The 26,367-nt window shown below is 49.8% G+C and overlaps 10 protein-coding genes across 10 annotated transcripts; 6 read left to right on the forward strand and 4 right to left on the reverse strand.

Moving 5' to 3' along the window:
- Positions 1-310: 310 nt before the first annotated feature.
- On the reverse strand, positions 311-1,722 carry BO85DRAFT_447475 (c-type cytochrome). Its single transcript, XM_025659732.1, has 5 exons — positions 1,646-1,722; positions 1,192-1,223; positions 961-1,119; positions 805-899; positions 311-739 (listed from the first exon to the last, which is right to left on the reverse strand). Exons 1-5 carry the CDS (start codon positions 1,671-1,673, stop codon positions 715-717), a joined length of 339 nt encoding a protein of 112 aa, XP_025517512.1. The 5' UTR covers positions 1,674-1,722; the 3' UTR covers positions 311-714.
- Positions 1,723-2,630: 908 nt separating this feature from the next.
- BO85DRAFT_467330 (uncharacterized protein) lies at positions 2,631-3,807 on the forward strand. The gene is made up of 2 exons (XM_025662179.1): positions 2,631-3,146; positions 3,234-3,807. Exons 1-2 carry the CDS (start codon positions 2,769-2,771, stop codon positions 3,639-3,641), a joined length of 786 nt encoding a protein of 261 aa, XP_025517513.1. The 5' UTR covers positions 2,631-2,768; the 3' UTR covers positions 3,642-3,807.
- Positions 3,808-4,281: 474 nt separating this feature from the next.
- BO85DRAFT_393217 (TspO/MBR family protein) lies at positions 4,282-5,469 on the forward strand. The gene is made up of 2 exons (XM_025656876.1): positions 4,282-4,798; positions 4,862-5,469. The coding sequence occupies exons 1-2, from the start codon at positions 4,696-4,698 to the stop codon at positions 5,335-5,337; spliced, it is 579 nt and encodes a 192-aa protein (XP_025517514.1). The 5' UTR covers positions 4,282-4,695; the 3' UTR covers positions 5,338-5,469.
- Positions 5,470-6,492: 1,023 nt separating this feature from the next.
- BO85DRAFT_467332 (uncharacterized protein) lies at positions 6,493-8,829 on the forward strand (the record flags this gene model as incomplete). The annotated part of the gene is made up of 6 exons (XM_025662180.1): positions 6,493-6,706; positions 6,944-7,641; positions 7,717-7,872; positions 7,927-8,042; positions 8,093-8,529; positions 8,584-8,829. 6 exons carry the CDS (start codon positions 6,493-6,495, stop codon positions 8,694-8,696), a joined length of 1,734 nt encoding a protein of 577 aa, XP_025517515.1. The 3' UTR covers positions 8,697-8,829.
- A 678-nt stretch (positions 8,830-9,507) lies between these two features.
- Positions 9,508-10,586, forward strand: BO85DRAFT_476258 (OB-fold domain-containing protein; the record flags this gene model as incomplete). Its single annotated transcript, XM_025662767.1, has 3 exons — positions 9,508-9,649; positions 9,804-10,417; positions 10,548-10,586. 3 exons carry the CDS (start codon positions 9,508-9,510, stop codon positions 10,584-10,586), a joined length of 795 nt encoding a protein of 264 aa, XP_025517516.1.
- Positions 10,494-13,290, reverse strand: BO85DRAFT_476259 (uncharacterized protein). The gene is made up of 3 exons (XM_025662768.1): positions 12,031-13,290; positions 11,874-11,976; positions 10,494-11,821 (listed from the first exon to the last, which is right to left on the reverse strand). Exons 1-3 carry the CDS (start codon positions 12,844-12,846, stop codon positions 10,770-10,772), a joined length of 1,971 nt encoding a protein of 656 aa, XP_025517517.1. The 5' UTR covers positions 12,847-13,290; the 3' UTR covers positions 10,494-10,769.
- A 661-nt stretch (positions 13,291-13,951) lies between these two features.
- Positions 13,952-15,518, reverse strand: BO85DRAFT_246100 (uncharacterized protein). Its single transcript, XM_025654886.1, has 6 exons — positions 15,172-15,518; positions 15,093-15,119; positions 14,791-15,025; positions 14,634-14,735; positions 14,203-14,556; positions 13,952-14,138 (listed from the first exon to the last, which is right to left on the reverse strand). The coding sequence occupies exons 1-6, from the start codon at positions 15,243-15,245 to the stop codon at positions 14,025-14,027; spliced, it is 906 nt and encodes a 301-aa protein (XP_025517518.1). The 5' UTR covers positions 15,246-15,518; the 3' UTR covers positions 13,952-14,024.
- A 2,026-nt stretch (positions 15,519-17,544) lies between these two features.
- BO85DRAFT_447483 (uncharacterized protein) lies at positions 17,545-18,702 on the forward strand. Its single transcript, XM_025659733.1, has one exon. The coding sequence runs from the start codon at positions 17,827-17,829 to the stop codon at positions 18,235-18,237; it is 411 nt and encodes a 136-aa protein (XP_025517519.1). The 5' UTR covers positions 17,545-17,826; the 3' UTR covers positions 18,238-18,702.
- A 745-nt stretch (positions 18,703-19,447) lies between these two features.
- On the reverse strand, positions 19,448-19,804 carry BO85DRAFT_246135 (uncharacterized protein). The gene has a single exon (XM_025654887.1). It carries the CDS (start codon positions 19,672-19,674, stop codon positions 19,480-19,482), a length of 195 nt encoding a protein of 64 aa, XP_025517520.1. The 5' UTR covers positions 19,675-19,804; the 3' UTR covers positions 19,448-19,479.
- Positions 19,805-23,264: 3,460 nt separating this feature from the next.
- BO85DRAFT_367953 (serine/threonine-protein kinase) lies at positions 23,265-25,734 on the forward strand (the record flags this gene model as incomplete). Its single annotated transcript, XM_025655842.1, has 3 exons — positions 23,265-23,438; positions 23,501-24,244; positions 24,298-25,734. The coding sequence occupies 3 exons, from the start codon at positions 23,265-23,267 to the stop codon at positions 25,732-25,734; spliced, it is 2,355 nt and encodes a 784-aa protein (XP_025517521.1).
- Between the last annotated feature and the right edge of the window lie 633 nt (positions 25,735-26,367).

Raw genomic sequence — 26,367 nt, forward strand, 5'->3', positions numbered from 1 at the left:
GCCCTCCACGGCCCTGCAAGGATCATCCGCCAGATTGCCGGTGCAGTTGGCCACCGTTGTTTTCCTCGCTGACTCGTAGGTAGATACTAGTAGTAGAGTTACTCACTTCCAACCCCCCGGAGGTCCCCTTCTCCGTCCCCTCCTCTCTGCAGCACATACGTGGTCGCGGAGTCGCGCAGGACGAATCCCCGGCTAGCATGGGCTGCACGTGATACATCTGAAACTCGGGACGGGGTCCAGCGCACGGCCATCGGTCCGTCAGGCAGAAAAGGGAAGCGGCCTGGTTAGGTTGTTCTAAGCAATCGACCTAAGCAATACTGATACTGTGTAAAAGCATATTGTTTTGTTTTGTTGTCATGTGAGAGGAGATCTCTTCAATTCATTATGGTCTCAAGCAACCAAATTGTTTTTATAACCATGATACACACAATAGCTGGAAGGAATCACATTCGTAGAGGACACATAGGAGACGGAGGGTAAAAAAAGAGAACAAGAAGGGAATATGTAGACAGCGCTCGCGGAAGGAAACAGGACTCTATTGTATCTGTATCGTTCCAACGCAGCAACGCCAAAGGTCTATCGCGGGTAAACAAGGGCGTGGTAATGTTACAGTCCCTGACTGTCGGGTTGCCGACTCACCGCCTGTTTCCAGCGCGGATAAGCGGGCAATGTTCGACAGGCGGGTTCTAGAAAGGTTCATGACGATGAGGTGATTTAAGCGGTGCTCTCCTTGAGGTAACTGTAAAGGTACAATTGTCAGCGCTCTGCAATTCGCCGTTTCGGATCGTTCGGGATAGCACATACGTGATGAGGTCGTTCCTCTCCTTGCCCTTCTTGAGACCACCGAAGGCCATCTTGGTACCGGGGATGAACTTCTTGGGGTTCTCGAGGTAGGAGAACTGCAGACAGCATTAGGCACAATTCTTCTATACAATGTGCGATGTGGTGAGCGAAGCATACCAGAGTGTTCTCGTCCCAGGTGACACCAGCCTGCTTGTTGGCGTCGGTGTAGGCGTAGCCCTCGGACTGACCGGTCTTACGGCCGAAGAGACCGTGCAAGTTGGGGCCGACCTTGTGGGGACCACCAGCCTCGACAGTGTGGCACTGAGCGCAACGAGTCTGGATGCGATGTTAGTATACTGTCCTGTCCGAGCAAATGTCGTCTTGCGACGCAGAGCGATCACAACTCACCTGGAAGAGCTTGGCACCCTTGGCGGAGTCACCTGAATCGAAGTCGACGTTAGCAAGTTGTTGTTTGGCTTTCTCTGCCGCCTCGGCCTCTCTCTTCTCCCTTTCTGCCATTTCCTCGCGACGTTGGATCCAGCAAGGTAGAACACAGGCATCCCAGCTCATGATGACAGGTGTGACGCTCGACTTAAGCTGTGATTGTGATATCGACTTTTGTCTTCCGACGCAGCGTTGTTTAAAGAGTAAAAGCGTGCGGTTTGCGAAAAGGTAGAGCAAACGCGACAGCAAACGCGATGAATCGAGTTACAGCAGGCAGAAGTTTCGAGCGCCAGCAACAGCCATCATAAAGCGGGAAACCATCACGGCATTGGGTGAATGCAGTGTTTGAAAGCACCAGTGAATGAAGAGCCTCCGAAGACAAGGAGCGGCCAAAACAAGGAAAACTGCATCAGCTTACCGGGAGCGAAAGAAGCGTCCTTGCCCATTTTGAATGTGTGTGAAGGGATTTAAAGGGTATTAAAAGGTGTAAGAGTAATATACAAAGGAATTGGTCTTGCGGAGGATATCCTGGGGAAAATAGAAGCGATGGAGGAGAGAAATCGGACGAGGGAAGAAAAACTTGCGATCAATTTGTACAAGAGCGGCCAGCCTTTGCCCCCAACGCCTCCCGTGATCCGGGTTGCGGCCAATCAGGGATGAGATGATTCAGCACAACGGGCGCTTCCGGGACAAGATGCCGGTGTCTTTTTTGAGCCATGCTCCATGTTTTCCAAGAATTGTCTCCGTTTACCCAGATCGATCTGACCGAGTTCTGGTCAATTGACCCCTGTGCATGCCAGGCTTGAGACTCTATGCTTTTTTTTGGAGTCCCTACACTACTCTACAATAGGAGATGATACTCGCTGAATCCCTTCCGAGCATATAGCGGCTTTTCTGCCGGCGACTGACGTAGCGCTTCCGAATGATCTCATCCTCTGTTCATACTTTGCCATATTTGTGCCTCCGTCATGGTGGCCCAGTTCCCTACGTAACACACACAAATATAGGGCGGTAGCTACGGAGAAGACCCGGAGAAGATACGGAGTTGGGCCACCGCAATTGAACTGTTTCTGGTCCCGCAAAGCCCTGGTGTTGGAAATTCGCGCGCCATCATTTGTCCTCCGAGTTTGGCCGACTTGTCATGGAATTCGTGTTGTTCCGCTCCGCCGGGGACAATGCCGAGGTGGCCTGAGGCAGAGCAAACAGCCTCAACAGGCACCAGGAACCGCATATACTCGGTTCATTGCAAGCACATGCACATGCACATAGAAAGAATTCATTAGCGCTGTAGCCATACATTTGTCAAATACATAACATATGTGATTGGCATCTTTCACAGTAATCCTTATTCAATCTCCAGCAGTAGCACAGCGTAGACTCAACAAAGCCTTTATCACGTGATCTGTATATCCTCCGCAGCACCAGGAAAAAAATACCCGCGCCGCAACACCAACAGGCCAGGCATTTCCCAGCAGCCAACTCCAGCTCTCATCTGCGGTGCACCTCACCAGTCAGCCTCCACCTACCTTGCTCTATACACAATGCCGCCCGTCACAATCCCCCAATTTCTCCTCCCCCGGGGCGCTCCCTCCCCGCTCAGCCTCCGCGCCTTGAGCCGGCGAACCACCTACCGCATCACCAGCAGCACCACCCAGCGATGCGCCTCCGATGACAGCAAACCCCGCGTGCTGTCCAAGCCCGACAAGTTCCGTCCTCCATCTCACCCCGCGCGCCGGGTCGTCCAAACCCGCAATGGGAAGGTTGTCAACAGCGGCCCGATCAACTACCCGGGACCGAAGCTCAGCGAGAAGGAAAAGGAAGAGCAGAAGCACAGGCAGTACCCGAACATGTTTCCGCCTGAGGGGACTGTCATGCACAAGTTCTTGACGAACCGGTGGATTCACATTTGGATTGCGATGGTGAGACATCCCTCCTTGTTTATTCGTTCGATGCATAATGATATACGAGTGGTATGGGTTTACTAACGTTCTATGTGATTTGTGTAGGGTGTACTGACCTCCCTGGCTACTTTCACATTTACTACGAACTTCAAGCACTCGTCGCCATTTGCTCATTTGCTACCGCCGTGGTCGGCGCTGCTGTCGCACCCCATTGATACGGTTCGGCAGGCCATCTCAGTGTTCCGCATGCACGTGCAGCACAACTCGATCGAGACGAGAGAGAAGCGTCGCAGACGGGTGGACGATGCTGAGAAGAGACGGCAGTATCGGGTTGCTCATGGGTTGGAGGAGCCTAATGAGAAGGATGCTGCTGGTGCTGATGGAAAGGGGGAGGTGGCTGTGGATGACCAATCTCCTGTGGCTAAGGAGCAGCAGGGTGAGGATGATAAGAATGTGTATGTTGATTGGGAGGGCAACAAGCGGCCTGTCAAGAAGTGGTTGGGGATTTGGTGAGAGCGTGGCAGGAAAGCCTTTATAGTTAGAGGCATTACATCGACATCGTCAAGCATTGTATATTAGCCTTTGTTCATTCTCATGTATTATCTGTTTGGACAGGTCTAGTCATGTGCTTTGTCATAGCAATGTCTGTTAGTTCGTTATATTCTACTGCATTCATCTGACGCAAGCCCTATTTAGCTGCACATCCCTAACAGGTGCTTGGAATGATCTCAACTAAAATACTGCAATGAAGAAACAGTATTGAGGATCAAGGTATGGTGTCACTGTTAGTCCTCGTCTCCATGGTAGAATGAGATTGCACAGCTTTCCAGATAGTGCAGGTACATGGGGCTCTACATTGGGTCCTTGGAGCTTTACTGTGTCATTTGATGAACACTGTGCAACATGGTCACGATGCATCTACTGCATTTAGTGGTCTAACAAACATCAGCGAGGCTTCCGGGAAAGCACTTACATAGCCTTAAGGGCTAATTAAATAGATGACGCGTATTTTATCTGCTCTACCGATCGCTTCAGAGCCAAGCGCTGCGGAATTAACATGCAAGGCTCACTACGCTTGTCCAACTCCTGCCTGAAGAGATAATAGATATAGACTACTCCATATTTCTAACATAAGCAGTGCTCCACAGATCTTCATTCATCTTTCAATCAAAATCAAATGTAGACATGCCCTATATCATCTCCTGCATGTGATAAGCTTCTCCACACGCCGTGGTTCACCGAATGCGGGGAAAACCGAGTGATTTAACAAGCACTGAAATCAACAAGATACTTGCATGATCAACCTTCAACTTATCGCCTAGTTAATACTGTTTCCAGTGGAGCAGTCCCTATCCCCAATATAAATCCACCCCCACTGAAGACAGTCGGCTATCTATACCACGCGATCCTACTGACATTCCTTGGTCGGATGCGGATGACGTCGACCACTTCCAGCTTCCGCGATCGATCGATCCAGACGAACAAATAAATACATCGCAACTCCACACTCGGTCTCCAGATCCTCAACATTCTACAATCCAAGCCAAAGCTGAAGAATTAACCAACCATGCCCTGGTCCGCCGCACTCCCTCAGGCGATGTTCGCCCACCCCCTAGTCTCCATCGTGACGCCCATCGCGACAGGTTCTCTAGTCGGGTACCAGACCAACCGTGAGCTTCCCCCACTCCCATACCTCTCTCCTTTAGATGGACACAATTACTGAGACAAACCAGGAAAAGGCCGCACCAAACAAACCTACCACTCGCTCAAAAAGCCCCCTCTCTACCCACCAACCTGGGCCTTCCCCGTCGTATGGACCGTCCTCTACGGAATGATGGGCTTCGCCATCCACCACGCAACAGTATCAGGAACCATAGCCGGCGCATACCCCCCCTCATTATCATCATCATCAATAGTCCAAGACTGGACCGTCAAGTCCCAGACGCTATACATTTCCCAACTGGCGTTGAATCATCTCTGGATGCCGCTGTTCTTCATGTTCCGGAAGCCGGCGTGGGCGTTGGCAGATCTGCTGCTTCTCAGTGGGAATGTGGCGGCGTTGATGCACATCTGGTGGAAGCATGACCGGGTGGCTTTTTGGTTGATGACGCCGTATGCGGCTTGGTTGGGGGTGGCGACGTATTTGAATGCTGGGGTGGGGATTTTGAATAATTGGGTCATTGGGGGTGAGAGGAGGAAGGAGGAGTGATTTTGATGGATGATTTACTATATGTGTGTATATGTATGTTTATGGATGTTTTGAGGCGTGAATCAATTTTGGATTGATTGTGTAAGATAGTATATATGTTGGCGTAGGAAATAGTACTATGTCTTCTTATTCAATAAATGTAGTGCGGGTGTGTTCTCGGCTCCTTGCAGGTATCAGAGAAGATGCCGTTGATGATGCGCGGATGTTATCTCATGGAGCATCAGTTCCTCATTTCTGAATAACACTGCAATATAGAGTTCCTAGGGCCGTGAGCAATGAAGTTGGGCGCCGCCTATCTGAATGTCATCATATTCTCCTGAGGCTTGCGCTTCTATGACCGACCCCGTAGGACTCAACCCACTGGGGTTCATATGATAGACGCTCATCTCCTCATATGAGTTCCTTTCTCTGTCTACCAGTACGCTGGTGCCGCATTTGGTATCAATTCAAACATCAATGGATCTCTTCTCCAGCCGTTCAAAGTACTGTCCTTCTGTTCGAAATCTCTTGATATGGTTCCATCTATATCCGTCATAGTCTCAATAAAATTGACAGTCCACTTTATACTTATGAGATTCTGAAAATATCGAGTCTTCCAGAGGTCGTTCTAGTCTACTCAGTGGAGGTTCCACCCGCATGTAAGAAAATCCTGTAGAACCAGCCATTACACTCTGAAGCTTTCTTGCATAGGCATTGCATGGCTTCATAGTGCTTGGTAATAATGGAAAATTTCTGATGCTCAGTAGTATCATTGTGGTGAATCAAGTCAGCAGGATTCTACTCAAGGTTCTTGATGAATGAGAACTGGTAATGAATAAGGTGGCACGGCTTATCTCAATTCTGTCAGCGTTCATTTCAGAACCATTACGTGCCATTATCTGTATTATGCTTTCACTTTGGTCAATGTCAATATACTCACCTGCTTCCACCCAGACTTCAGTCCCCCTTGGTCTTTCCCTTTTCAATCTTTTGTGCTGCCAGACTTAAACATTCACTGTTGTATGTGAACGGCGTAACCGCAAACCAAGCCTGACGTGATAATTGCATCTTGCGACTCAGAAGGTTTAAATTCAAGCGAATCCTACGTTCCGGATCAAGGAGACAACGTTATTTTCACTGATTTCTCTCTCTATGGCTTCTTCACTGATCTCCAAAATGGCCGCCAACTCGTTGAATTTGCCGTTGGCAAACGTGCCATCCGCTATTACTTGCGCTGCAGCTTGTCCCAGATCTTCTAACGTCCCACAAGTTCGCATCATGGCTTCAGGCAAGTGCACCTTCATTTTTACAACCGGCCAGCTAAAATTTCATTGCCCGTGCGAGAAAGGGGAATTCCACTTGGGTTCGATGGTCGACCCCAACGAGGAGTGTAAGCTATGTGATCACAAACTTCAATTGCATCAAGATGCTGTTCCATTCAAGCCTTCATCTATCTACGGTATCCAGCCACAAGGTCCGCCCATCTTCCCACAGTTTTCAAGCTGTAGCTTATCAAAACCAGCAGTGAACATTGATGAAGACGTAAAGGACACCGGACTCTGCCGAATAAGTTCGAATCCTATCCCTACCTTCACATGCCATAGCTGACGATGTTCATCGGTGATAGCGGACGATGTAACTGTTTCCCCAAGGCAACACACAGTAGCTGAATTAATCAAGCTCATCGATGCCTACCCCGTCGTCCACGTCAGAGGAACCCCAGCCAGTGGGAAAACAACGCTGGCGCGGTTACTTCGCGATAGTTTGCAAGATCAGGGACGCATCGTCCCATTCGTCCACACTTGGAAGCGGAATCTTGATGAACTTGACTCAGAGCCTTGGATGGCACTTGCTATGGCGCTCAAGCAACGACTTCTACCCGTTCATATGCCAGACCTCATGAGCAACGAGGTTGTTATGATTGTGGACGAAGCGCAAATGTCATACGATGATGATTACCTGTGGAACTTTATAATCAAGTCATTGATAGACAAGCCTGACAGATATAAACTCCGACTTTGTCTCTTCTGCTGCTATGGAAGTCCATCGACGGGTCTGGAGCCGTCTCAGGGTTCCAAAGTTTTCACTCCAGTCACTATTCCCGAAACACAACGCATAACGCTCACACCCCAGTTGTGTAGTGAATCACCGAAGATTGGCCTCTTTTATACTGAATCAGAGTTCAATGACGTCCTTTGCCGTATAGTTCGATACGAATTCTCCAATCTGGTTGTTACCATTGATGAGGAAGCTAAGAGATATGTTTTCTCGCTTACGAACGGGCATCCCGGAGGCGTAACGGCGATGATACGTTTTATCTGTGAGGTATGCTCCAAATTTTGCTTCCTAATGGTGACTATATTCGTTTTAGACTGAACGCCACCGCTAATATTGCAGTAGACCTATCGCGCCGACATGAAACATGACAGGACGTTTGTGATATCTCAGCAGCATGTTCTCAACATCCTTGACGGTAATGAGGACTCTGCTTTCGAATTCCTGGCGAAATGCGGTGTCGCTCGCTCTTTCCCACGACCAAAAGACCTCAAAAGTCCAGTCTATGAAATATTTTGCGAGATTACGGAGAAAGGACACATTGATTGAGAGCAGAGACCAGGGTTGGAGGTCTGCTACGTGAGAGGCTGGATCCACAGGGTACTTGCGGGTCTCACAGCGAACCTGGAAGAAGATGAAATTGCTGTTCTGCCATCCCGGCTGCATGAGAAGTAAGTATCTTTGTACACTACTAATGTTGCTCATACTAATAGAACCTTAGGTGGATTCAGTACCTCATTGCTCGAGACAAAAGACCCTTACCGGCGCGCTTCACAAACTTGACTCAGCTGTGTATGGAGATCCTACCTGAGTTTTCGAGGACGAACTTGAAACAGTCCACTACCAGCAAGATCCTGTCAACTGCAGCACAACCGAGACCCGTTGAAGCACAGTATCAAGATGATTTCTATAGGTCGTTTTGTAAGCTGGCGGGGCGAGGGGTTCCAATATCTACTGCGTGGGCCAGAACGAATTCTGGAAGAGTCGACTTTTTCATACCTGAGAAGAAGTGGGCAGTAGAGCTATTGAGAGAATATGATCGAGTCGATGACCATATCAGGAGATTTCGAAAGGGCGGGCAGTACTTTCAATGGCTGGAGAAGAGAGATGTCGATGATTGGATCGTTATCAATTGCGCTACCAGCGTACCGACTTCAGGTTTGTTCGCTAGTATTATCTGCATTTTCATTGATCTTGCTGACAACTTCATAGTTCATGATGAGTGCCGGCTTTTCCACGCAGTCTTCTTGAACGACTTCACAGAGTTACATATTTTTAATCACAAAAAGGAGAAATTGTGTGGCCCTATCTGTCTAACGACCTGAAGGTAACCAATTGTGACTCCTCTGTAGGTTTTCCATTGTGGTTAGAGAGGTTCAAATGTGAGGATCGTGTTTTGAGTGAGGGAAGGGTTATTTTTGTTTCAAAAGGTTATTCCTGTCAGTTGCAAAGACCAAGAATTCTGTGAGGCTTGATAAGACTGGCCCACAATTTGCTTCAACCTATCCCACGGCCCTGGTATTACTAGTATATTCCTGATTGTATACAGTCAAAGAGAATAGTAGATACTTAGTTGAAAGAAGAGGAGAAGGACAGTGAAAGCTGTTCATGAATTACTATTATTCTCAAAAACGATTGGCTCCAGGTTGTATATACACAATGAAGTTCCTTGAAGCAGCGCTACTACTCCGTACACAATAGTATCTACTTCAGATCCTATCTACCGAGTACTAGACCATTTATAAATCTGCTGTCAAGACATCATTTTGTTGCCAAATAAGCCAAACTAAATATATCACGGGTTATCAGTCAAGCACAAATAAATCGAGTATCCCAATACAGCCGCTGCTTCAGGTGTAAGGAAGATAAACCCTTACAACTTGGATGGTTGAGCTAAATAGAATAGGTTTAAGAGAATAAATACATCGCAAGGGTAGGTACCTTATCACCACATGACCCCCCATTCCTCACGTGACCGATAACAAAGCTACTGCCCGTTTCCCCTCACCACCCCCAATCTTCAACTCAAATCAACAAACACCACACTCCTCCCAATATCTCTATTATCTCCCCCACACAAAAATCCAATGACCCAAACCCAACCCCAACCCCAACCATGAAAATGCCCCCCCTCCCATGGGCATGGCGACAGCACAAAACCATGACGGCCTTGACTTCTACCCAGCGTATTGTTTCAAGGCGTCCCCAACCCACTTCACCTGGGTGAAGATGGCCGCGGTGGATGTACTACGATTGAAAAGAAGACCGGAGTTTCCAGGTACCTCTATCCCTATCCCCTTTACCCATCTATATGCCTTGGTGCATATAGCACAATACCGTATTATACTACACTCTATCTTCATCTCCACCCCAATACAAACACACATATATATACATCCATCCATCTAACCCACTCACTCATCGAAAAGCAGACCCCAAAACCTACTTTTACAAAAACCATCCTATCCAATACATCTCCCTTCTGGGGATAATAACCTCTCGAACGGATCTACCAACGCTCACGATCCTAACGATTGACGATAGCAGCGGTGCGACGCTCGATGTGGTGGTTCAGAAAGCCATCCCTACACTTACAATTTCCACATCTACACCACAATCTGGAATGTATAATACACACATATCCCCTACAACCGCCCTTCCGCTGGACATAACACCCTATCCACCGGGGACGCTCGCGCACGTGAAAGGCACGGTGACCACCTTCCGTGGCGTGAACCAGCTGCAGCTCGAGCGGGTATTCCCTGTGCGGGACACGAACGCTGAGATGCGGTTCGTGGATCAGCGGTCGCGGTGTTTGGTGGAGGTGTTGGATGTGCCGTGGCGGTTGGGAAGGGAGGAGGTGGAGAGGTTGAGGGGGGAGGTGGAAGTGGGAGGGGAGGATGGAGGTGTGGGTGTTGGTGTGGATGAGGAGGAGGAGAGGGGGAGACGGAGGAAGAGGAGGAGGGAGGAGAGGGAGGAGAGGGATCGGAGGAGGATTTGGAAGATGTGGGAGAGGGAGGAAAGGGGGAGGGAAAGGGAGGCGGAGGTTTGTAGGGTTGAGGGGCGGAGGGTCATGAGGGTTATTGAGGGGGGGAAGGTGAAGAGGGTGGATGGGGGTGGATGATGTGTGTGCGATCCCGAAAGGTGTGGTATTAGTGATATTATACATTGTATAGCAGAAGAGGAAGGAAGGACAAGGAGCCAAGGTTCATTAACTGAGGGAATTTCGTGGTACACTTTCAAAAAGGAAAAAGTCAGAGTGGCTAAATATAAGACAGAAGCCAAGAATAATAATGAACGCTATCATAAGTCATAACTCATAAACGGATATCTCTTTTCATACAAAAGCGCGCCAGAACGATAAGTATCAATGGTCAAACACGGTCAGCATATCAATATCACCTATACCCATACGGTTTATAGTCGTAGCCGGTAGCCGCGCGATAGTAATCCTCGTCGCCGCCCCAGCTGCTACGCTTGAGTTTTTCTCGTTCGCTGTCTCGGTTCCGCAGGGCATCGTATAGTCGCCTATCGCCATGGTCGGGGCTAAGGTTGTGGTATTTGCGACTGTCGTCAATGTCTCCTGGGAGGGCAGATGTAGTTGAGGGGTAGTAGTAGTCATTGTCCGACAGCCCTCCATATCGAGAGCCACTACCATGGCCTAACAGGTCGCTTTCGGAGTGTCTATAGTCGCCGCCTGTATGAGCCCCCCGTGACGGACTTCGAGATCGTCCGAACGTAGTTGTGGGACGTGAAGTCCCGGTGTGGAGGTGCGTCTCTGACATTCGGGGTCCGATCTCGATCGGGCCATCTTTCGAGCCAGATCCTGCGGACATCGAGTTCGCATGGCGATGGCTGGGTGCTTTATCTTCGTACACTTTACCGCCTCCAGGATGCGCAGTGTAGGGCTTCCTTTCGCGTTCAATAGGCCGCGATGGCACCTCTTTGTCCTCATCATCGACAATGGCAGAAGATGATGTGCTATAGTAGGGTTGACGCTCACGCTCTCCCATTGAAGGGGTTGAGTCGACGGAGCTCACTGATGCTTTGTGTGCAGACTTCTTGTGACGCTGTGCGGCCACCTTTTTCAGCTCGTCCTCGGTGATGGGCGGCAAGTCGACGTTGCAAAACTCCATGATTTTCTGGTCAATCTCTTCCCTTAATGAGAGGTCTGGAGCATCAGGGAACAAGCGCCTTGAGAACTCCTTGGGTAATCTCTCACTCCGGTTGTCGGGGTTGTTGATGGGCATGTTCAAGAGCGCCTTCTGAAAGCGCTCGTACTCTTTCTCAGGATGGGCCTGAATCATTAAAGTAGCCCAGCGGGCAAAACCACGAGGAGTCAGGCCCGGGATGTCAGGCCTCTCATGGAGTTTATTTTGTACGAGATGATGTTCCACTTCAAGCCTTCGCAGCAACCTTGAGATCTGGGATGTACGGTCGTCAAAGATGTCTAGTCAAAGTCAGCAACAATCGCTCCATTACAGAGGTTCACGAGGACCGACCTTCCCAAGGGTATGGATCAGATGGCACACTTGTATCTGCATAGAACTGTTTCATCTTTTCAGGAACTACAACGAGAGTATTCTCCGGCGGGTAATTCTCGATCTACCCAGCAGACTCGTTAGCCTCCAGAACACACCGGTTGCGGACTGCACTTACAAGGTGGACTGCGATGCCGCACAATAACATGCTGAGCTTTTCTGTTGGCTTCCCGTCCTCGAAGAACTTGCCCCATACTTTGTCCAACGTTGTCATTTCAGTTACCGTAGCTTCCCTCGATGGCGGCTTTGGTCGGGACTCCATGCTCTGGTGATGGTCGCTGACCTGACTCTGGCTTGTTGGCGATCCACGTCTTTCACCCGGCTGCCCCATGGATGGTCCGGGGTATAAATGAGGGCTGCTGGGATGTACAGGCGGCACAGGTGGTTGGTATTCCGGGTTACCTTGTGGGATCTTAGGCGGTGGTGGAGGGGTATTCTGCGGCCTAGGTGAATGGGACGGTTCACCATACATGGCGGCTGTAGCTGGATGACTCCATTGCGGCGGCGGCGGTGGTGGTGACGGCTGTTGATCATTTTGCAAATTGTCCAACCCCGTCGCTTTCAGCTGTTGTATCACCGTCGCAGTTATCTGAGAGACCACCTCTGGAGACAGATAGGCTGGAGAGTCAGCCTGGCGAAAGGCCGAATTCACAGCCTCGTTGATCCTCCCGGGAGGAGGAGGAGGTGGTGGTGGTTGCTGCTGATGCTGCTGTTGCTGCCATGGAGCTGGCTCGTACGGAGGTTTCGGATAGTAACCTGTCGGAGAAGCGGAGGTAGGAGGAACTTGAGGCTGAGGCATATTCACCTGCTCCGGCCCATATTGTGCAGGGTACGGAGGAGTGTAAGATGATGCGCCATTTTCGGTTGGATTGGCATGGTTCATGCTTCCAAACTGCGAGTAAGAAGGACTGTTGGGGAAGCTGTTGTAAGCCATCGCGCCGGGTGCCAGGGCGCACGACGCCGGTCAGTCTTGTCTGCCCTGCGTGATCACGAGCGCAAGGTAATCACCAGAGCAGCCTTGTGAGTGAGGTAGCGAGCTGGTGCAGTAAAATGCTACTGAGAAAGCCAAGGACAGAGATACCAAAGCAAATGGAAGCAGAGGTGCGACAATCGTGTGGCGACAGATCGACTGGTCTGCACCAGAACAGAGGGAAAGAAGTAGAAAATAAAGACGGGGCAGGAAGAGGGGCGACGGATGCTGAAACCAACGGGATACACGCAGTGTGTAGCGAAGTGGGCTGGGTCTGGCAACAAAACAGAAAATAGAGCTGAAAACTGACAGCTTGAGTGGGTCGTCGCGGGTCTGATGCAGAAAGGAACAGAAAATCGAAAGACAAAGAAGAAAAAAAGCAAGTGACAACTAAAAAAAGATGTTGACACTTGACAGAGTTGTCTATGGCTGGAAAGAAAAGAAAAGACAGGATGGCCGCCTACGTCATGGCCAGCGGGCTGCGGGGATCTCAATTGGGAGACGGAATGGAATCATTTCGCCTTCGCTTCTTCTCTCTCGGCCACCCCCTTGGGTGACCTTCGACTTCCATCAGGATTATCCTTCGCCAATGGCAATTATAGAACTGGCTTCTTAAAATTGCCATCAGTGGCGAATTGTCGATGTAGTGAAGCTCTACAACCATTTACAATGCTTCCCTAACCCGCTATATAAAGACACCACTACTGTAGACCCTGCGGGTCGGCAGTCTCTGGTTCCTGGGCGGGAACCAGCCTACTTTGTAGTAGAAACCAAGATCGCTTCATCCATGGTTGATAAGGGTGGAACCGTCCATATTCTTCAATTGGCACTACAAAGGATACAACAACCGAATAATAACAGCAATGGAACCGCAATGAAACCGCAATTGAAAATCCAGCCACTATTGCGCCTCCTCCTAGCAGTGACCCATCGCTTCCGGCTGTCACAGTACATTTGTCACACCATCTCAGAAAAGCAAGATTGGTTAGCCGAATAAAAGAATTAAGACAGTAGCCCGAATTGGAGAACAGAAGAAATTCATATGGTTTTCACAGCTTTCCAGTCATCTCGATAATCCCATCAACTTCAAACGATCACAATCACTGTTGCACCTGAGTTCTGCCCTGGAATATCAAGTGTGCTCACAGAAAGCCGTCCAAATCATTCTCTTCTTCCTCATCGTCAGAAGGAATATTCGCACCGCTGGCGTCGGGAATGGCCATGCTCGGCAGTTCACCCTTCTCATAGATGGTGCGCTGCGCGGAATCACTCGTCATTAACATCGGCTCTTGGTAGATATGCAGAATCGATAGCACTTACCGGAATCTTCGCGAACTTGGACTCCTTCTTCGGCGTAGCTCTGGCGGGACCGGCCTCACTTCTACTAGCCTTGCTCTTGACTCCCCAGACAGACCATTCGCTCTCGTAGGACTGGGTGGCCTCCGCACGGTGAGTGAGTACATGGGGGTTTCCCTGAGGATCGTAGCCGGTGAAGACTCTCTCTTTGCCCTTGTTGGTGCTGCTATTCTCGTCGGTGTGTCCAGGTTCAAGGAAGACACCACCGCCAACGGACAAATCGTCATCGTCATCCTCATCGTCACTGTAACCAGATCCCTCATGAGCACCGGTCAGCTGGAGCCGCTTGAACGAGACAGCCATAGAACTACTGCCTGCCTGACTCTTCGAGCTTGTCAGTACATCACAAGTAAAATATAGACATATAGAAGTAGAGATCATGGGGGATTCCCAACAGTAACAGAGCTAGCAGTAGTATCATCGCCTCCGGTGATCTGCTTCAATTCATCGATCAAAGGTTCAGTCTCCGTATGCTTCTGGACACAGTTCATGCATCGCTGTCTTAGGATTAGCCCAGCTGCACTCCACCGCGACTAAACCAAGGAAACATACCGCAGTATCACGCTCCTGACGCTGGTTCTTTGCGAACTCTTCAATCGATTTGACACGGTCACACTGGGAGCATTTCAATTCAGTATTGCCTGGACCGGTGCACTGTCTGCATCTGGCAATTCCGCTGGTAACAGGCGAAACTCCATCGGCCACTACCGCATGGCGTAGAATGTCCAACTGTCTATTAGAAAAAGTGCCGATGAACCGAAACTTCTTGCAGGTTCCGCATTTGATTCTAAGCTCGCGTCAGCCGTAGAACAGAATGATATTCCATGCAGTATAGAGTGAAGTAGTAGACATACCTATCCGGGAAAACAACCTTGTCAAGCCTATAGTATAGTCAGTCAGACCGATTTGAAGCGTATCTAGCAGAAGACTGACCGATTCTTGACTGTCTGGCTATAGCCACCGGCAAAGGCGTTTGGAACCACTTTGGCCCGTCTGGATGGCCCCATGGTGAGAGCTATCCGGGGGGAACGACTATCAGTAGGACGATGATGAAGTTGCCTCAGATCAGCTAGATACCAGCCACGAAGTCAAAGACGCGAGATGGAGCGAAGGAGAAACAGAGTAAACAGTTTTCAGGTGACTTTATAGGCTCTCAGCAGGATCTATCACTATGGCATCCTTCCTACCCAGGCAACGTAAGCTCCAGTGAACAGTGTTAGTGAGACGGTGAATGAAGAGGGAGGAACCTGCCTGCGAAGGTATTCGATAAGCATCTAGGCGCCAGCCACCAGTTAGTGACGCGTGACACTTTGTGAAGGGAAAAGTAATGCTGGTGGCTCATGACAATATCATGAAGCCTGAGTGGTAAGTTCCGTCCGAAGAAGTCAATACCTGAGGCTGATGGTATTGTTGAGTACGGAAAACGCCATGTTCCCCTCATTTTGCACTGGAAATCGTCATTTTCCAAGTTGGGCAGGTCAGAAACTCGCGTCTGCTTCTCAGAGGTTGATTCTCATGATAGTGTCATACAGATAGCTCGACGTTGGTCTAAGATGAAATGTCTTGCAAACGGTCCGCTTAGAGTCAAACGCATGTCTCGGCGCTTTTGCGTGCTCGTTTGCATGGCTGGTGGCTTGTTTCTCATCAGCTCGGCGGGCACATATTGTTACTCTCCTGGCTACCCTCACTACTTGGCTTCAGCTGAAAGTGTTTTGGAGTCACGAATCACTACGAAGTATGTTAACCGATGTGAAAATGAAGCTGAGCACAATGACGTAGCATGAACTAACTGCACAGATCTCGAAGATGAGGGGAAGAAAAGGAATTATGAACACTTGAATGAAGTGAACTGAAAAGTCAGTCAATTCCGCTGGTATACTTGCCTTCCCCGCCTCTTCATAGGCTGACTGGGATGCATCATATCTGAAGCGAGATTACGTTCTCATCGGACTTTCTACACAGTACTCCGATATCCTAGTAGGATTCTCATCGATCTACACAGCCTTCTGCACACCGCGTCGGAGAAATTGGAAAATGGGAGCCAAAAAGAGGGAAAAGGGTAGATCTGGCATGCGGAAATGCAGACACCCTGAGACTACTGCAAGTCCAGCCGGCTGATCCAGCAATCATGTTTCGTCAGGGTCAACACAAGCCTGACTCACATCACGATTGGCCAGCCTTGATGAAATTTGTCTTTGCTAGATGGGACTGATCAACAGGAGGGTCTGTACACAGTCGAGTAGACACAGCGCACCCACTGAAAGGTGGCACCCATGTGAGTAAGAGCAGAAACTGGGCAGAGGTATCCATCTGGAGAACGCACATCCTGATGCAAGCACATCCTGTACCTGCCTAAGCTCGTAGGTACTTTTGATCACTCCCCCGAAGAAGGTCATGGACTGGGGCAATTGAGAATTAATAATGTGGAATCCTTAGTGGCGTTCCAGAAGGTCTTTAGTCGGCTTTACCTGCAGGGAATTCTTTGTTGATCCTCCATGGCGTTCCGTAGTCCGTCAAAGATAGAGAGCCACTCTCAATATTATTACCCATAGTTATTCCGCTCCAACGGTTAACTCAAGCGGCAAAGCCGACGGGGGTGCCGCTCACAATGAGCTTCTTTGTCTAGAGAAGGTAATTGCGAGATTTTCGTCTCCTGATCTCCTTCTTCGTCGATTCCACGAACGTCCTTCATCCTTCTGGAACGCTCTTGGAAGGAGCCGGCTTCGAAAGCTACTGGTATAGTAGCAGGGCTAAGAGATCCCTAAGGAGCAGCGGAGCTGCTAGCGAGATAGGTCAACTGGGCCGCGAGACACCCAGAAGATCCATTTGTTGGTAACGGATCCGTTTGGGGACTCCATCGTAATCCTCACCATCTCGCCGGACGCAACGACTACTGGCTGACTAGAGAACTAGATCCATAGCCGGGTCTGTCGGGTAGCGGGGACGGGCCTCACGCCGAGTGGGGACCCGCATTCCCCGACTGCCCCGGCGCAATCAGCAGGTCCACGGTATCCGCTTGCAAAATGCCTTTCATCCACTCATTCGAATGAAGCGGCTCCACTGTTGGGTCTTCCCAATCACCCTTGGCTGGTAACTCAGACGGCCGGCGGTCGACTAAACCCGTTGGTTCCATGAGAACCACGTCTTCCGACCCTCTGATCTATCCGTTTTGGGGGTGGAGGCCCATCAGCCAGTCGTCTAGGACTCGGTACCAGTCACCCACCCTTCCCTTTCTGCGCTGGTGCCCGAAACTTTCCAAGAAATTGCAATCATTGGCTTTTCCCCCTCTTTCTTCAAATCCCACGCACAAACTTTTTTCTGTCTTTGTAGTTGTTAGTTGTTGTGGTGGTGGTTGTCACTTTGGACTAATGTCGGGTAGCCTTCTCTCTATTGGAAGAACAGCCGCGATTATTGTGGTTAAAACGTGATTATGTAAATTCACAGTCCAAATGGCATGATGCCACCCAAGGAGACACCAAAACAGATGGAGAAGTAAATAAACAAAATTCGCGTAGCCCAGGTAGCGGGAGGAAGACACACCGTGGCAAGAAGAGCAAAGACCATTAATGGGGGGAAAAAGCAGATGTCATGCCGGCAAGATTACGAGTGGTTGGTTGGTTGGCCCACCACAGCATCGCACAGTCCTCATTTACTGTGTATGGAGAACACAAACCCCTCAATGTTTTCTTCTTTCTCCCCAGAGCATACATCCCTTCCCCCTCCTCCCATATTCTCATGAATGGAAATGAAGAAACGAGAAGAACACCAAAGAAGAGGGGGAGAGAGGATACTGCTATGGACCTCAAAAAGACGGTGACTGACAGTCTCCATTCTTCGCCGTTCCCACCGAGTGGTTTATTGAAGCCTGTCACCGGTCAAGTGACACAAGCGGTGACCAATCCATCTCTAGACCCCTTTTTTGGCATCTGTATGGCCTGTCATCAAAACCGGATCTTAATAACGAGTGTAAACAGTACACAGGTCGTAGGTGCGGTGTAGCTGATCATACGCGTCTCGGCTCCAGACTTGACCAACTTCAAGACATGGCTTCTCCGTCCATGACCCATCACCCGCCACCGTGACAGGAATGGAAATCCCCAAATCTTCCTATCAAGAAGAGCATCCTACTCCGTGCATAACAGTACTACTGTATATGGGAAATGATCACGCCAATGAAGCCACTATCTATGCTGCTTTGAGTATGTAGTGGATGGAAGCATTGTCCGTTCAAAGTTTGGCCATTATGCCCGCCTACTAATGCCGCCTGTGAGGGTTGATGATCCTCCCCGTCATCAAAGTATCCAGCGATGACATCTTATCATAAGATCGGCTATGATCACCCCACATTGCAAGGGTAAAGCGGAAAATGCCTGGTAAATGAGTCTATCTGCGGTTCCCTCGTCTCAAGAATTGGTGTATCCAGTGGCGAACTGAACTCTTTGCATGTAAAAAAAGAGAGAGGGAGAGAGAGAAAAAAAAAAAAAAAAAAAAAAAAAAAATATAGGAATTGGTAACTGTGGTAACAGCTGTCCTACACAAGCAATGGCCATGTTGCGTACTTAATGTGCCCCGTACTTTCTACAGTGCACCAGTCTGTGTCCTGGATCTGATCTCGCAGATGCACAGGCTTAGCTACAGCTGATCAACTTCGCTTGATGTATGAAGTCTATACATCCAGAAGGATTCAGCATCAGCCATACATGTGCATAATGTATGCATCAGTTCGTAAGGAAGACTGCTGAGCATCGCCCTCTATCCCTATGAGGTAGCCCCTCAGGTGGAATATCGCGCTCTTAGCACAATGCAAATCTTTGGGGACTTTAATGGCCTGAGTAGTTGGAGCTTCTACGAGATTCAGCGCACGGAGTATGCGGTCCATGGTACTCCGAAGACATATCCATACTGACCCGATAGTTCGAGACAACCCTCAGCTCCAGAATGTGGCAACGCGTAACCTTCAGAAACATAGTACTCAGAGTCGTCTCATATATGTTGATTGCCATGGAGCTGAGTTATTTACTTAGAGCACCAGGAATTGTCTTAAACCTTGTAGACGTCAAGCGCGGGTAGCGGAGACCTCTGTGGATGATTGGAACAAGGCATCCTGCCTTTCCCTCGGACATGGTAGTACGGCGTCTTACTGTTGTTCCTTCTTTTTCCGGGTAACAGTACGTACTTTCTCTCACACTACTGCGAAAATTTTTTCTCTCTTTTCTTTCCTTTTGTCATCCTCTCTTTCTGTCAGTCAGCTGAAGCACCAATAGTATCGATGAAACAGCGACGCTTTTCCTTCGGCCATCTCCCGCTGTTGATGAATCTATCAACTGTCGACCAAGCAATCCTTACCGTTTCAACCCTCGGAAAAGTGTTACACATGTAGATTACCCAAGAAAGACGGGACCAGCATACCCGGAGGGGCAGACATGCAAGCCACATCTCTATCGATGTAGTACCGGCAGATGGCAAAACAGTTTCCAGGCTCGATTTGAAGATCAGTCGTTGCAGCCTGTGGGTATTCCAACTAACTTACTGTAAGTGTTGCCATGCTGGCGGTCAGCCACCTAAGCATAATAAAGAGGGGGAGGGGGGGCAGGCAGGCAGGCGACGGATGTACGGGGGATGGATACATGTCCAGCCACTGTTGGCTGGATCCATTGTTCAAGACAACAGATGAACTATCAATAATAATGGATCCAGATAACAACGTGCATGAACTGTAAAACTGCCCACTGCCTGGAGTATGTTCTCTTTTCCTTGTCCTGTGGATCCCCCGGCTGACCTCTCTCTATCCAATTCGGAAGTCAGCAACTAGCAACTCTGAGCTACTTATTTAACTAGTAGACTAACAAAGCCCCAGAACAGGCATTAGTAGTGAGTTATGATTCCTCGGCTGGCAAGCTATCTTTTACGCTCATATATTATCGGCAAGGATAGCCTGCGCCGTAATCTTAACTCAAATCTGGGTTTTGATGCAGCTCGTCTTATTTTCTTTTATTTTTTTTTTCCCCTTTCTCTTTCCACCCTCTGGGGTGATGCTGTAGATGAGGTAATGCGGGTATCACATGCGACCCCTGAATGATGGATTATACGAGGCGAAACCCCCGTACAACCGTCACAGTTTAGGGTGTAGGGAGCACTACCTGTCACATTCGCTGGAGAGTCTAGAGTGTCATGATTATCCGAGACCCTGAGTGGGATGGCCGAGCAGCAAGTCGCATCACTCTGGGAAAAGGTTGCAACCCAGGTTGAAGCAAGAGAGACGCGGCCCAACCCCTGGCCAACCTTGCTAGCGCCCGTCTAACGATTACTAGAGGCGGAGACCAAGTGGAGTCGATTAAAGCTGGACCTCGCCAGAGTCCAGAGTCTTCAAAGCGACGTGTGATGATGACTGGTCGCATGAAGTACCTAAGGCTCCTCCCAGGCCGTTTTTCATTTCGATCTCTTTGAATGTGAGAAAGTCTGCTCTGTCCTCCAAATCTCCAAGACGGGATGATTTGAACAGTCTAAACTGTTTTCTACACCTCATCTTAGACCGAACTTTGTTAGATCCTTTCACTTCGCGATGAATCTCATTTGCCACGGCATGGGCTCAAACGACGACAGTTGCGCCACATAATTTCGATATAGTTGAGAATGACAACTCTTAAGAAAGGATCGGGGGTTGTGTCCCGATTCAGATGTAATGTAAAGATATGACACAACTGGTCTGTAGTAGTCTCCGTGATTCACTATCATCACCTAGTCAACACAGGCAAAGTACTACCTCGGAAGATACATCTGGATAGAGGCGATTGGTTGGAAACACTACTACGGATCACACTGATCAAGATTGCTGTGTCTAATACTTCAACATCAGGGACCTCGCTTCATGGGCAAGTAAGCAAGCTGCCCTACGCAAAGTACTTACTCTTGCCTGAGGGACTAGCCAGCAAGCAATACTCAGCTCAAAAGCTGTGAGAATCATTCGTGGAATTCATGGGACTTTCCGTTCGAAATGTCGGTAATTGGAAGACAGTAATTTACGGCATTCTCCGTGGACCGGGGACTCTTCAAAACAAACAAACCGTAAACCCCGAAACCTACCCTAACGAACAGTCAATCTGAGGGGAAAGGAAAAAGTAATCACCTATTTTTTATTTTTTTTTATTTTTTTCGTCTCTTTCCTTCTTTGAGTTGGGGGAATTCGATAGAACGACGGATCTATTCCTTTCTCTTTTCCTGCTCCTCCCACAGGTGTAGACTTCAGAACTGGGTGTTTCCTCATCACTGCTCTCTACTTGACTGTATGGACTCCGCAAGCATGTTCCAAACGATCGTTGTCCCAAGATTTCTCCATCTTAGCCGCGGGGATAGTTATTGTGGTGCATTTCCATGTTTTCGTCTTGACCTTTTCGGCAATGTACCATGAACCCGAACCGCCAGGTGCCGCCTTCGAGGGTTCCTTTCCCTCCCCCTTCTTTGGGCCGCCCGTGTATGGTAAGTTGGGAAACTCCCTGAACCTCCTTTTCGGATTCCTTGGGTGAAAAGGGTGGGTCTCCGTTCCTCGACCATTCCTCTCTCAGTGACCAAGTGGTCGGGACTAGTCCGGTGGAGGAAAAGTCCGCTTAACGCAGCATGGTATGGCGTTGACCACATTATTCATGGGTATTATTATTAGTAGCTAAGTAATAATACGAATTCAGTCGGTATGAATGAATGACTCTCTCTCTCTCTTTCTCTTTTTCCCAAGGACGATTACGGAGTCCGATTTCGCGCGGATACTTTAGTGGCCGGGCTAATACGGAGACTGGAGCGAATGGCCAGAGAGGGTTAATATTACTAGGCGCTTGGTAGCTTGGGGTTAGTAGAAAAGTAGTTAGAAGCAAGTGAACTGGGTAGTAGTTCAGACTCAAGTTGAGGTCCTGTTTGAATTACTAGGTAATCTTGCCTCTCTAGGCTTGCTACTCCGGCCTTTCTTTCGCGTCTCTTTCTCGCTGGACCACTCGCGTCACCGTTCGGCCCTCATATTAACACCTCAATTGTTGCCTTCTTTTCTGCCACTCGCCCACCCTTTCCCCCCCTCCCCCTTCGTCGTCGTTCCCCCAACCTCGAATGGAGAACCACAACAACAAGAACTCTGCATGATCATCACATTCTCTCTGTCGTGCATCTGCCGTCAATTCCCAAGGGAAAAAACAATTCGACCCTTTGGGTCCATGTCATTTACTGGCCGTCCCTCCGGTTCAGTCCTTTTTTAACCCCTCAATAAAAAAAAAAAAAAAAACCCACCTGCATCATTTTATCCTTTGGAAGCATAATTATTATTTTTATAATTTATATTATTTTATTTCGGATCTGCACCATCGCCTTTTTCACCAAACCCGCTTCGTCGTCGACCGCCTCTTCAGTCCCCACGGCCCGGACCCAACTTCTCCTCTTCGTCTTGGAGCTGGTAAAGGCTAAAGCTGTCACCGCGTCAGGGGCTTGTCGAGTTATTCCCTTTCCTACTCCGTACTAACTACTCTTTTCCCTCCTCCCTCCCACCACCACCACCACAACAACCACCCCTCCCCTCTCTGTCCAAGGCGGCCTCCGATCATCCTTTCGTTTAGTCTGTGTCCACCCATCCGGATCCGCTCCTATCACTACAGTGATCACGTCCAATCCTCTGGGTCTTCCATCTGGTTTCCAGATCTTCCCTCTCCTCCACCTTCGCTTGTTCAGAACTACATGACTACCCCTTTCCCCTCTTCTCTGGGTCCCAATTTCGTCCCGAATCTCTTCTGCACCTAATCCTTATCGCATCCTGCACCTTCACCCATACCTACCCATGGGACAGTACCACAACACTTCCCGTGGATATCACATTGCCTGACTGCGAATGATGCGCACCTGATCCTATCTATCGACATTCCCGACACACTCAAACTGGAAGAGCCGTGTACTTCCTATACACATTCCTTACCTCTTAGTTCAGGCCCCTCGACGCCGCACAAAGTTCTCTTGGATTTTCTGCTGGCAGAGAAGAGAAGGGAGAAAGAGACACAATGACTGTCTGCTACGACCACCACTCCTTATCACGGGGCGCTGCGCCCACTTCAGTCGCCAGCCTCGAAGACAGGTTCGAGGTCCTCAAGGAAGTGGGTGATGGCAGCTTTGGTAGCGTGGCAGTCGCACGTGTGCGGACTGCTGGTTCCAATGTTGCACGGAGGGGGACGATGGTATGTTATCGCGAGCCCACTTGACGCTCTTCTTCGCTGGGGTTGCTAATTCCTGTTTCTAGGTTGCCATCAAGACGATGAAGAAGACCTTCGAGTCATTGGCTCCCTGCCTCGAACTCCGTGAAGTCATCTTCCTGCGATCCCTGCCTCCTCATCCCCACCTTGTTCCAGCCCTTGATATTTTCCTCGACCCGCTCTCACGCAAACTACACATCTGCATGGAGTATATGGATGGCAACCTTTACCAATTAATGAAAGCCCGGGATCACAAGCCTCTCGATGGCAAGCATGTCAAGAGCATCCTTTACCAGATCTTGGGGGGTCTCGACCATATCCATGCCCATCACTTCTTCCATCGCGACATCAAACCCGAAAACATCCTCGTCTCGACATCCGCCCCTAATGACTCTGCTTTCAGCCGTTACTCTAACCTCGTCACCCCTCCTTCTACTCCCCCGACATATACTGTGAAGATCGCCGACTTTGGTCTCGCCAGAGAGACTCACTCCAAGCTCCCCTATACGACATATGTCTCTACCAGATGGTATCGGGCGCCTGAAGTTCTCCTGCGTGCAGGAGAATACTCAGCACCGGTGGACATGTGGGCTATCGGCGCCATGGCGGTCGAGATTGCTACCCTGAAGCCACTGTTCCCTGGTGGAAACGAAGTTGACCAGGTCTGGCGTGTTTGTGAGATTATGGGAAGCCCTGGTAACTGGTACAGTAAGTCGGGAGCTAAGCTCGGAGGTGGTGAGTGGAGAGAGGGCTCGCGTCTTGCCCAGAAGCTGGGATTTACGTTCCCGAAGGTAAGATTACCCTGCGCTACCCGCGGTACGAGGCGATTACTAATGAAACGTAGATGGCGCCCCATTCCATGGAAAGCATCCTTCAGGCGCCCCAGTGGCCCGCCGCTCTTAGCCAGTTTGTCACGTGGTGTTTGATGTGGGATCCTAAGAATAGACCGACTTCGACACAGGCCCTCAACCACGAGTACTTTGCTGATGCCATTGACCCATTGAGACCCAAGTCTTCCACAGCTCGCCTTCTGGGCCGGAAGCAATCGGACAAGAGCTTCAAGTCCGCCAATCGTGATGCGAGTGAATCTTCGACCTTGTCATACAAGTCGTCGTGGTTCCGGAGGTCCTTGATCGGCAGATCGGAAAGCCCGGTGCCACCTGTGGAGAGTGAGAACTCCTCCAAGCAATCGGTGGCTTATTCGGACCTTCAGGCTGGGAAGAGCAAGCCGGCGGCCAGTAAGCGTGCCACTTGGGCTAATGGGGCTCCAATGCCTATTCTGCCCTCGATTAGGCCAGTCTCTCCTCTCTCTAATGCGGTCACAGCGCAAGCCAATTCGTCTCTCGCCCATTCAGGCGACAGTGCCAACGCCAGCAAGGCGAGCAAGAAGATTGGCAGACAGCTTTCTGTCAACTCGCACGGTAATCACTACGCTGATATCCACCGCCAAGAAGCAGAGAGAGCGCTCAATGGCGGGGGGGCCGTGTATTCCTCAGTGACTCCCAAGGAGAGCTTTTTCTCGCACCTACGCAAGCGCGCTCGCAGACTATCCGGTCGCAACCAGGCCAACTCTGGTATTGACGATGTTGAGGCTAACGCTGGCTGCATGCCGTGGTCGAATCGGTCCTCTCTGGCTCTGGACTCTGTCAACAACGTTGGGGAGTCCAAGCAGGGTTCCGATCTCTCGGAGCTGGACAAGGCCCTCCAGACTGTGAAACATTCGCTTGACTCGGCCGCCCTTGGCAATGTTCCCGTGCAAATCACCTCCCCAATCGAGAGCACCAAGCGCCAATCTATGCCGCAGGGCTCGATTCGCTCGATGGGAGAAAGCCCTGTCTCGACCAGCGGCACTGGCGGGCCAATCTCCAGCCGGACTAGGCGCGCAATGCAGATGTCGAACAATCCTATCCACCGCTATGAGACTCCTGAAGAGGAGGACGAGCTGCTGGATGAGGTCTTGCATTCAGCGAGCAGGGCTGCTAGGCGTTTGGCACAGACCGAAGTGTCATCGGAAGTTTCGTCGAACTACAGCCGCCCGGCCGTTGGTAACGACAGCTCTCGCCCCCTGCCCAGTCCTTATCCCACTCCCTCTCCGTCCGCCAAATGCGATGGCGTCTGCTTTGGTCACTCGGATGCAACGCCATGCAGACGCCTGCCTCTCGCGGAGGAGAAGACGGACGCAAACACCAGTCGCCAATGGCCAACCCCTCCATATGAAGATGGTGATTGGGCGAAGCCAGCTCCGGCAAAGTTCCTGACGGGCTCAGCAACTTGTCGCTAGCTTCTCCATGTTGGAGAAGGCACAACTCTTTTCATTTCTTCATCATCTTTCACAGATCTTGTTCATATTTAATCAAAAGAACAAAAACGTGGTGGTCACGCGCGGAATCGGCGAATTAACCGAGCAAGGCGTATGGGATCTGGTGTCTACTGTTTCTTTTTTTCCACGGAGGTTGGCCGCTTTTTTATCTTTTCTCATTTTTTTTCACATTTCATTGTGTCTTTGTTCTTCTGTATCCTGCGCTTTGATTTGTACCCATGTTTGTATAGGCCATGGTTCAGCCCGGGTTTCTTTCATTTGTCTGGTTCTGTTTTCATACCCCAAAGGCCCTTCTATAGATACCGTCGGCCTCGCACCTTGTTTTCGGTATACCACTTGCATATATGTCTTTCATTCCTTGATATCCTAACATCCCCTGCACATTGCTCATCTGTTTGCACTGATACCAATCGCGCGAGTCGCAATGTCTGCTATCATTCCTTCGATATATACTCTTAACACCTGCATACTCAGCTCCCCGCATATGCCCTGACCCCTGCAGTCGACCATTTCCTTTTGTCAAACTCCCTTCACCCCTCTGTATATTTCCCGGGCATTGATCCTCCCTCATCATTCTTTCTCTTTACCCCCCTC

The sequence above is a fragment of the Aspergillus piperis genome (genome assembly GCF_003184755.1).
Source record: "Aspergillus piperis CBS 112811 unplaced genomic scaffold BO85scaffold_5, whole genome shotgun sequence".
In the NCBI taxonomy this organism is placed as follows: Eukaryota; Fungi; Ascomycota; class Eurotiomycetes; order Eurotiales; family Aspergillaceae; genus Aspergillus; species Aspergillus piperis.

Coding starts and splice junctions, on each gene's coding strand:
- BO85DRAFT_393217 (XM_025656876.1), top strand. CDS start 4,696: ATGCCCTGGTCCGCCGCACTCCCTCAGGCGATGTTCGCCCACCCCCTA. Junction 4,799..4,861: donor AGTCGGGTACCAGACCAACC/GTGAGCTTCCCC, acceptor GAGACAAACCAG/GAAAAGGCCGCACCAAACAA.
- BO85DRAFT_246100 (XM_025654886.1), bottom strand. CDS start 15,245: ATGGGGCCATCCAGACGGGCCAAAGTGGTTCCAAACGCCTTTGCCGGT. Junction 14,736..14,790: donor GTCAGGAGCGTGATACTGCG/GTATGTTTCCTT, acceptor ATCCTAAGACAG/CGATGCATGAACTGTGTCCA. Junction 14,557..14,633: donor CTACTGCTAGCTCTGTTACT/GTTGGGAATCCC, acceptor TCGAAGAGTCAG/GCAGGCAGTAGTTCTATGGC.
- BO85DRAFT_246135 (XM_025654887.1), bottom strand. CDS start 19,674: ATGTGGCTTGCATGTCTGCCCCTCCGGGTATGCTGGTCCCGTCTTTCT.
- BO85DRAFT_447483 (XM_025659733.1), top strand. CDS start 17,827: ATGCCGGCAAGATTACGAGTGGTTGGTTGGTTGGCCCACCACAGCATC.
- BO85DRAFT_467330 (XM_025662179.1), top strand. CDS start 2,769: ATGCCGCCCGTCACAATCCCCCAATTTCTCCTCCCCCGGGGCGCTCCC. Junction 3,147..3,233: donor TTCACATTTGGATTGCGATG/GTGAGACATCCC, acceptor TGATTTGTGTAG/GGTGTACTGACCTCCCTGGC.
- BO85DRAFT_447475 (XM_025659732.1), bottom strand. CDS start 1,673: ATGGGCAAGGACGCTTCTTTCGCTCCCG. Junction 1,120..1,191: donor AGGGTGCCAAGCTCTTCCAG/GTGAGTTGTGAT, acceptor CATCGCATCCAG/ACTCGTTGCGCTCAGTGCCA. Junction 900..960: donor CCTGGGACGAGAACACTCTG/GTATGCTTCGCT, acceptor TGCTGTCTGCAG/TTCTCCTACCTCGAGAACCC.
- BO85DRAFT_476259 (XM_025662768.1), bottom strand. CDS start 12,846: ATGGCTTACAACAGCTTCCCCAACAGTCCTTCTTACTCGCAGTTTGGA. Junction 11,977..12,030: donor GCGGCATCGCAGTCCACCTT/GTAAGTGCAGTC, acceptor TCTGCTGGGTAG/ATCGAGAATTACCCGCCGGA. Junction 11,822..11,873: donor TGATCCATACCCTTGGGAAG/GTCGGTCCTCGT, acceptor GACTTTGACTAG/ACATCTTTGACGACCGTACA.